Source organism: Labeo rohita, unplaced genomic scaffold, assembly GCF_022985175.1.
Source record: "Labeo rohita strain BAU-BD-2019 unplaced genomic scaffold, IGBB_LRoh.1.0 scaffold_638, whole genome shotgun sequence".
NCBI classification, from domain to species: Eukaryota; Metazoa; Chordata; class Actinopteri; order Cypriniformes; family Cyprinidae; genus Labeo; species Labeo rohita.
The window spans coordinates 26,932-37,076 of record NW_026129566.1 but is presented as its reverse complement, the minus strand read 5'-3'; the positions used below and the strand labels follow the sequence as shown (position 1 = coordinate 37,076).

Below are 10,145 nucleotides of genomic sequence, written 5' to 3'. Positions count from 1 at the left end.
GTAAATAATATATAAATGTATTTGTAGTATCAGTATGAAAAAAGGGGGAAAGGTCCACGAGATGGGATTTGATCTCAGGCACCATTGCACCATATCTCAATGCACTGCCCACAGGGCTATCGACACCAATGTGTGACCTTTTCTTATTTAAAAAAAAAAATAATAAAATAGACAAAATGTTAAAATAGTGTTCAGTAAGTAATTTTTTATTATAAACAATTGAAAACAGTTCATAAAGTAAGATTAAACTATGGTAATTTTTTGTTTTGGCCCCCTGTAAAGTTGGTGAATATCACTTACGCACTTCTGGTTCTCACCCCTCAAGATTTTACAGTACAGTATTGCCCCATAGTTTTGCACACGTCTCTCAAACACAAACCAGGAAACTGCTTCACCTTTTCTGGTAAGAGAAAGTGAAAGTGAAGTGCTGTAGACGGACACTCAGTCTCTGTTTGGACACGATGGCAGAAGCCAGTATTCCAGTGGCTCAGGATCAGTTCACGTGTCCAGTGTGTCTGGATCTGCTGAAGGATCCAGTGACGACTGCCTGTGGACACAGTTACTGTAAGAGCTGCATTACAGACTGCTGGAATGAGGAGGATCAGAAGGGAGTCTACAGCTGCCCTCAGTGCAGACAGACCTTCAGTCCCAGACCTGCTGTAGCTACAAATGTACTGCTGGCTGAAATGCTGGAGAAACTGAAGATCACGAGACTCCGAACAGCTGGATCTGAAGATGTGCAGTGTGACGTCTGTACTGGGACCAAACACAAAGCTGTCAAGTCCTGTCTGGTGTGTCTGAACTCTTACTGTCAGAATCACCTTGAGCAACACGAGAGTTTATTCAGAAATAAGAAACACAAACTGACTGACGCCACTGGACGACTGCAGGAGATGATCTGCACAAAACACGACGAACAACTAAAACTCTACTGTCGAACCGACCAGCGCTGCATTTGTTTACTGTGTATGGTGGATGAACACAAGAACCATGAGACTGTGACGGTTGAAGCAGAGAGGACAGAGAAACAGGTGTGAGCTCAGTGACATTATTCAACACAATCTGACTGATTATTCAGAGTCCTGATAACAGCACTGTGACTTTTGACTCTACAATGTGATTAAATCATTCACTCTGACTAATATAATAGTGCTTTATTATATTTAATTGCCATTGACTGAATGTTGGACTCAATAACAAGGATTATTACTGGTTTGTGTGATATTGCTGATGTGTTTATCTGAATTTTGACAGAGGATTCTGAAAGAGACGCAAATGAAATATCGCCAGAGAATCCAGGAAGGAGAGAAAGAGTTTGAGGAGCTGAGAAAGACTGTGGACTCTTATAAGGTGAGTTTGTGCAGAAGAACAGCAGCTGATCGACTGATGTTCACTCAGTAAGAGCTGATTGTGCTGTGTGTCTAACAGCGCTCTGCACAGACAGCAGTGGAGGACAGTGAGAGGATCTTTACTGAGCTCATCCGCTCCATTGAGAGAAGCCGCTCTGAGCTGATACGGCTGATCAGAGATCAGGAAAAGCGAGCGCTGAGTCGAGCTGAAGGACGACTGGAGCGACTGGAGCAGGAGATCAATGATCTGAGGAGGAGAGACGCTGAGCTGGAGCAGCTTTCACACACACAGGATCACATCCACTTCCTGCAGGTAACACAGATCTTCAGAAAAAGAGCTTCTCGTGTGTTTACACGTGTCTGGAAAACACTGATTTATGTTTATGTGCCTGTGTGTGTGTGTTTGTTCTTTTTTACAAAACTTTCATGGCCCCTAAATATTTTGTTGTATAAAAAAAAAAAGCTTCAAGCTTCATTTCATAGCTTCATGTAAACTCTTTTAATCAACATGTAAATGTGGGTTTGTTTAATAAAAAAATCAACATTTTGAACAAAAGCTGAAAAAATTGCATTGTTGTTAAAGACAGTCTGGATCAGATTCAGATCTAAACATGGATGAAGTCGATCACTTTAATCAGCTGTGTATGATAATGGTCAATTACTCGAGTACTTAAACTTTATTACATTTGGTCCAGCACATTCAAAAAAAAAAAGTCACACAAGATTTGAAATGAAAAAATAAATAAATCAAATAAAACTAGCATTAAAAACAAGTTTGTTGTATGTTTGTCTCCTGCAGAGTTTCCAGTCTTTCTCTGTCCCTCCTGAATCTACAGACAAACCCATCATCATCAGTTCTCACTTCTCTTTCAATGATGTGGGAAAATCAGTTTCTAAACTGAAAGAAAAACTGGAGGATTTCTGCAAAGAAGAGATTGAACAGATATCTGGCAGAGGTAATGTGTCATATCACATAGAAGAAACTATTAAAAACAATATGGAAGAGATTCATGTTTCCCATGAGAATCACATTAATTATGTGTCTTTATGTTCACAGTAACATACAGTGAAATTATTCCCCTCAAAGAACCGAAGACCAGGCCAGAGTTTCTGCAGTGTAAGACACTATGAAACATACACTAACATGACTTCATGATTTTCATTCAAAAACTGTCACACCTGAGTTCATAAGTTATTAAAAAAGTAAAATATAAAAGTGCTCCTCTTTCAGGGGGTGAAAAAAGGTACAAAGGTACCTGATTTTTTTATGTACTTAAGTAAAAAAAGTACTGATAGATTTATTTTGCAATTTTATATAGGCTCATTAATTGAATGTTATTGTACAACTTTTTTTTTTTATTCCTACATCAAAATGGACAGCCAAGTTTTTTACATTTTTGTTTTTGATATGGACAAATAAATCAGAGTAATAATGTTTAATATTCAATATGAAAAACATACCATCAACCACAAATGCTATTTTGACCATCATATTTTCACCAGTAAAAAAAAAGTGTTGAAAGCTTGTTTAGTAGCCAAATATAGTTGAATGGAATAAGGCCTGAAGTGAGCAAGAACATTTTAAAAAAAATATAATTATATTTTCATAGTGATTTTTTTCCTTTCAAATATTGTATGCAGGGGCGTAGATTTAACACACTCATACTGGAAATAATGTTTCCCCACCAATATCCTCCGACCATTGAAATGTCCCCACCAATAATTTAATCCAAAAAAAAAAAAAAAAAAAATCGTGCTGTCAACATTAACCTAGACACGCAGAAAGGGATAAACCACGTTCTCTCCTTGAGTCCTCTGCTGTTACAAAACACATATGAACATTTTGATTGGCAAACATTTCTGCTATTGTGATTTTAATGGCTGCGTTCAGATTGAAGCAGCGCCACCAATATGTCAATACAGTCATAGGTCCCCACCAATGTCCAGAGCAAATCTATGCCCTTGTTTGTCTGTGTAAAAAACACCCCTGGTCAAATGTAGGTACTACATCACTTCCCACTTTAATAATTACTGTAGTTACCATGGTCTGAGCATGAAAGCCTTTCTTTTTCCCTTGGATGTAAGGTGGGCAGGTGGATGAATAAAATATGTGGACTTTATATCTAAAAGTCATCTCAAAAAAGCACCAGCAACTAAGCTAGACAGTTAGCATCAGTTAACAATATTTACTTATTTTCAGTATGGTTTAATAAACATTTATATCTGTCTACTCTAGCTGATCCAAACAATATAAAAATGTATAATGTTACTAAACAATACAAAAACAGACGTCACGTAGGGCCACATGTGTATCATTTTAATAAAACTGCTAACGTTACATCAGCGAGAAATATGAATGTGACTGAGTTATTTTATTTAAGCTGTTATTTAATTTTCGGTTTTTAATGTGTCTGAATTCAAGCAGACAGTTAAACAGTTCACTTAAACAGATCAGCTTTTACAGCAGATGTAATTCACAAACAACGGACAGCTTTGATTAAATATGATTTAAGTTATAATAATTAAACCTAAAATAAGACATTAGTAATTTACTTTTGGCAGCATCAGTCACGTGCGCGCACAAGATCTCCCAATTCTTACTTGTGAATTCAGTTGACTGAAAGACCCGCTCTTAAACGGATCATTTGAATCAATGAGTTGTCCGGAGCCTCATGAGAACAGCTGAAAATCGGATCATTCGAACTACAGAATCGGGTGAAATCATCCGGGTACTTCTCACCTACTGAATTGCGATTGGAATAATATGATTAACAGGTTCATTGAAAAGAATACAGTTTGTTCATGAATCAGACACCGCTTATCCGATCTCAGAGCATGTGATATATTATAAAAATTAAATTGTTTATGAAATGTCTGAAGTAAAAAGTACGATCTTATGCTTTGGAATGTAGTGAAGTAAAAGTGAAAGTTACCCAAAATGTCAGTGTAAAGCACAGATACTTGAAAATGTACTTAAGTTTTCAGTATTGAAATGGTACAACTACTTTGTTATTAAGTTTTGCCATACACTAACATGACTTCATGATTTTGAAACAATAAAAGGCTGAAAACTATAAAAGGAGTCACACCTGAGTTCAGTGTTATTAAAAAGACTGTAAAGGTGATCAATTTTCATGCCTGATATATAATTAACAAAGGGTCCTGGAATGATTTTCACAATTTAAAAAAAAGCATGTTTGTATAAACTACATGAAATAAGTCTTATTTATTTTATCTTCATCAGATTGCAGGTTTCTGACTCTGGATCCAAACACAGTGAATAAACTCATCCGTCTGTCTGAGGGAAACAGAGCAGCTACTGACACTGACACAGATCAGTCGTATCCTGATCATCCACACAGATTTGATCATTATTGTCAGGTGTTGTGTAGAGAGAGTGTGTGTGGACGCTGTTACTGGGAGATTGAGTGGAGTGGAGATGAAGGTGTGTTTATATCAGTGTCATATAAGAGCATCAGCAGGAAGGGACGGGGTGATGAGTGTTTGTTTGGAGGTAATGATCAGTCCTGGAGTTTGTACTGCACTCCCTCCAGATACTCATTCTGGCACAATAACAAAGAGACTGTTCTCCCTGTGACGTCCATCAGCAGTAGAATAGGAGTGTTTGTGGATCACAGTGCAGGAACTCTGTCCTTCTACAGCGTCTCTGACACAATGAGCCTCATCCACACAGTCCAGACCACATTCACTCAGACGCTCTATCCTGGGTTAGTTTTTATCATTTTAATTATTTTATCATTTATTCACTAATTATTTTTATTATGGATTTAGATTTTATATTTTTCATTATTTTTCTTTCTTATGCATTTTTATTATTGTTCAATCTCATGATTGTAGGGTTTCATGAACTGTTTTGTCTGTATGAATAACAGATACGAGGGAATGTTTATGGAAATTCAAGGGATGTTGTTGTGAATCAGTTTGGTATAACATTACTGTACTTGTTGGATTTGTGTTGGTCAGATGAAGAGCATTAAAACATGCTGTACACATCTAAGATTATTCAATAAACTCCTTTTCATCATCACTTCATCTCCTGCTTCTGCTCTTCTCTGACTTTCTCAGTCAAACTCTTGGCTAATAGCAGACTCTATTACAGGTTTGGGCAGCAGACAAGACTTGCTGTTAATGGGATTTGGGTATCGACAGCCCTGCTGACGAGTGGTTCAGATACCAGACAGAACAGATATTTTCTGGATCTGAACTGTCTGGTGTGGAGACTCAATTTAACAAAGGACTAACATGTGTTTTTCTCATGTTCTTTTTGTCTTTTTGTCCAGGATTTGCTCATTGTGTCACTTTCATGTAAAAGATCAGTTATCAATTGATTGATGTTGAGAGTTGAAGTTGAGTCTTTTTCTGATTCCATTAGATGCCAATTATACTGTTTGTTTTTCTGTTGGACATATTTTCTCATTTTCTCTTATTGTATTTGTCATGTTTTGATCAGTTTTCCTGTTGTATCATTCTCCTATCAGGGAAATTAATTTATAATCTTATCTTGTCATAAGTTTTAAAGAGGTAAAAAGAGTCGCTCTTTGTCACATTCTTTTGTCAGTGAATGTTTTGCGCTGTGATGATCTCAATCTCAAATAAATTCAAATAGTTTTACTGGAATGACAAAAATACAGTTTGTATTTCCAAAGCATTAATAATGTGTAAATACATTACCCATCACCTAATAACACAGCTCTTATGTTCCTGTCACATTAGCTATATTTAAAAATACAGAAACATTTACAGTGAATTAACAAGTTGACACATTTTTAAAGACCAGTTTAATCTGTCTCTATATTAGATAAGTGGAAGTTAGTTTTATAGACCCATACGGAAGTCACATAGATTGAAATATATGAGTAATAAATACATTTCCATGTATTTAAATGTATTAAAACTAAATAGAAGAAAATAGACCTTATACTTATATGCAAGTATATTTTTGAATATATGTCAAAAACATATTTAAATATTTGATTTTGGCCCCTTTTTAATATTTTTCACATATATTACATATATGTAAACATATTTTTATTATAAATATTTAAATATATTTATTTGCTTTATATGTAAATGAGCTCAAATATTAGTGTATGTAAATATATTTTTATTATAAATATTTACATATATTTATTTCCCTTATATTTGCATATATATTTCCTTTATATGTAAACAGTGTATGTAAATATATTAATTTGAAATATATGTTAATATATTAATTTCTGTATGTGTAAATATATTATACTTCTGTATATGTACATCTATTTTAAACATATGTGACCCTGGACCACAAAACCATAAGTAAATTAACCTTAACATGTTCTTCCCGTTCTATTAAAAACTTAAAAATGTCAATCTTGTGGACGTGATATAAATTTGCTTGCAACTGAGAAATACATTCAGGAGAGAAACACATTTTACACAAAAATATTTATGGTTTTATTAATATTTACAGAAAATACTACTACAAAGTGAAAATGGTCAAAATTAACGGCACATGAACACATTACTCAATCTTACAACAAATATAAAGCGGTGCAGGGATGACATCAGAACCTGGAAGATTAATTATCACTGCTTCCTTCAAGATTTTCTTATGGGGTTTTATTTTATTAATTTCTGAATAAAATAAAGCCTGTGCTAAAAATAGCTTGATAGTACTTTGTTCTATAACAAACTACACACACCAATATCAAACATGGAAATTTTGAGGCAGTTATTTTATTTGTTTAAACTGTATTTTTAATACATATTTGATATCTAGGCAGTTTAATTTTACTCAAATTAACAACCTCACTATATAAGTTTTTTGCACTGATGTCTTTCCTACCTTGCTGTCAGAAGGTAGTAGTTTCTTAGGCTGTTGGAGGGACAGAAAGCTCTCAGATTTCACAGATGTGAGTTAGAGGAGGTCTAACTCTTTTTGCCCAGCACAAGCCAAATTTGTGCATAGGCAAATTTTGATCTACAGGCAAAATGAATGCAAACATAATCTGTTATGTTTTAAAAGAATGTTTGGTTAACTGTTGGGAAAACACATCTGATGTGTAACATTATTGGATTTGTGCATTACAGTAGGTCTTAATATATACTATAGGCCATCTGTCACATTAATATTAAACATGCTTCTAGGGCTGCTACTAACGATTATTTCTATTTCGACTAATCTAACAATCATTTTTTCGATTAGTCAACTAATCTATTGTTTTTTTGTTTTTTTTTATTAACCTATTTACTTTCTGATCAGTTGATGGATTCTATAGTTAAATAACAGTTACTTCTGCTATTAATCTTTTAAAATTGTATTCAAACATTTTCATAATTAATACTTCACAAAAATAAATAATAGTAAGAAGGAAAGAAAATAATAACAAGAAAAAAATATATAATATGAGGAAAATAGAGAAAGAAATAATAGTAACAATAATTAATAAACAAAAGAAAGAAAATAAGAAAAAATAATAAGAAAAAAATAGCTAAAAGTGATTACAATAAATGTAATAATGTAATATATGACTTTTAAGTTGACAACGTTTTTTGGTGGAAATAAAGCACATCATACTCTGACTATAAACAAAACAAGCTATGAGAACCGTTTTTAATTTGCTGAACACTTCAGTAGCATGAAAAGGAAAACAGCTATTCAAACTGGGAATATTACTTTAAGAAAGCGGTCAAAGAACACGGAACAGTCTGTGACTTCAGTCTAATGTGAGTTATGTACTTTCACAAAAATCTCTGAAACGTGTCAATTCTGCAAAATCGATCTCTTACTTGCATCTTTTTTGTATTTTGTTGTTTATGAAGATAAGAGAGAATCTATCTCTACAAAAACACAGTCTGTGTGATCCGGGTCAATACAGTTAGGATGTGTCAAAACTTCCATCTCGTCTTCTACAGAATGCAGAACACTGCAGAGTGTTACTAAGTGAACATTCAAAGAAGATCAAACACCCTTTACAAAAGGTAAAACAGCATTGTAGAATGACTTTGAAGTTGAAGATGAAAACGAGATGGGAGTTTTTTGACGTACCCTAACTCAGTGGTTCCCAAACTTTTTCTGCAGCCCCCCCCTTTTGCAGAATAAAAAAATTCAAGCCCCACCTCCGCATTTACACATAAACATAAACACAACTTCAGAAGGATTTATTTGAAACGTAATAATTAAAATTCAGTGTGTGACAACTTACTGAAAAAAACTAAACAAGAAACTAGTCACTTTTAGAGTAGAAACATTAAAAGTGAAGCATGCAGCTTTACTATGTACTATTTCTTGTACTATGTAACAGCATTCATTGTTTTTTAAACAGATTTTCTCATATTTTCTTCTCTTTGTTGTAGTTGTGATCTCTGAATTAGATTCATCATCTACTTTACGTTTACCTGACACTTGCTGTCTTTTCAAAAACTTGTCCATGTTTAGAGCAGAACTACTATGCGTCATTCATTCATAATTTTACTCGGCTTAAAGCAATTCTCATTTCTGATATCAGTTGCACCTTCTAGTGGTCTGTTATTTTACAACAAAAACTGCTACAACTGATCACAGACAGCTGCAGCGGGTACTGCGAGTCGTCTTGAGGTAATAAAATAGCAAAATAATTAAAATAAAAAATAAAAAAGCAAGATAATTTCACAGTGGGGTCTTGTATCACCCTGAAAATGTTTCTTTTTACATAAAAATCTAGGGATGTACCGAAATGAAAATTCTTGGCTGAAATGGAAACTGCTTTGTAATAATTATTTATTATTTTATTATTTAATATAGTAATTTTGTTAGACTTTTTAATTTAACTCAATAGTATTAATGATACTGAATAAAAAAAGTTATTTTATTCAGTTCTATGAAACAGAATCAGATATAACTTTTTTTTTTTTGACTAATTATCAAAATAATGTATAGTCCTACAAAGCTGTTATTATCAGAGAATACCGTCACAAGAGGGTCGCGTCATTTTACCAGTGTTGTCCAGTACAGCAGTACTACAGCATGTTACAGCACAGTATGCGACACTATTGCAAACAGGAACAAGTATACATAGAAATTTTCTGTCGGCGCGTTATTTGAGCGGTCTTTGTATTTCCGCTGATCATAAGCGGTACATCAGTGGAGGATTCATATGGGCCGTGATCAACTCAACATAACACACATTCACAGAGCGGAATATTGAGCGTCACACATTGAGTGGCGTGACTGAACACTGCCGGACTGCGCCGCACATATTCTTGCCCATTTATCTGTTTCGAATTTCTATAAAAATTGGCTGTACACTAGTCTTGCCGTGCCCCCCTTATCATAACTCCGCACCCCCCAGTTTGGGAACCACTGCCCTAACTGTATAGACCCGGATCACACATCGCAGGTACATTTATTTTCTAAAAAATAACTCCCATTAATCTTAAAAGAATGAAGGTCTCTTATGTCTCTGACCTTTCAATATCTACATTAAACATTCTTTTACACTTAGTCAAAAAAAAAAAAAAATAAATAAATATGATGAAAAAAAATATGATAACATGAAACTATGACCTTTACTTGCCTTAAACCATCTTTTCCTCTCTTATGAAGCAGCTGAGAAGATCGGCTCCTCACACAAGCAGGCTTCTGTGTCATTCACTTGTTTTAGATTTTGCAATGAAAAACACAGACATCAGTGGTTTAATTAAAATGTGAACAAGTCATCATACTGTTGTTGCATCAAAATGTAAAGTAAACAGGCAGGAGACAGCAGAAACATGTACTTTCTACAAATAACTTGCATCAATCTCAAAAGAATC

General features: G+C 34.3%; 1 protein-coding gene across 7 annotated transcripts in view; it reads left to right on the top strand.

The window, feature by feature from the left end:
• The first annotated feature begins 254 nt into the window (after positions 1-254).
• The window catches only part of LOC127161398 (tripartite motif-containing protein 16-like protein), an 18,384-nt gene continuing 8,493 nt past the window's right edge, over positions 255-10,145 (top strand). Inside the window, exons 1-7 of one of the 7 annotated variants that reach the window (XM_051104167.1) lie at positions 271-1,031; positions 1,255-1,350; positions 1,429-1,662; positions 2,149-2,305; positions 2,407-2,466; positions 4,594-4,986; positions 8,235-8,237. In XM_051104167.1, the coding sequence (XP_050960124.1) occupies positions 462-1,031; positions 1,255-1,350; positions 1,429-1,662; positions 2,149-2,305; positions 2,407-2,466; positions 4,594-4,986; positions 8,235-8,237 (1,513 nt within the window). In that variant the 5' untranslated portion in view covers positions 271-461. Of the gene's footprint in view, positions 1,032-1,254; positions 1,351-1,428; positions 1,663-2,148; positions 2,306-2,406; positions 2,467-4,593; positions 5,063-8,234; positions 8,238-10,145 lie in introns of all 7 variants that reach the window. The other 6 variants (XM_051104170.1, XM_051104169.1, XM_051104168.1 and 3 more) reach the window with 6 other exon arrangements.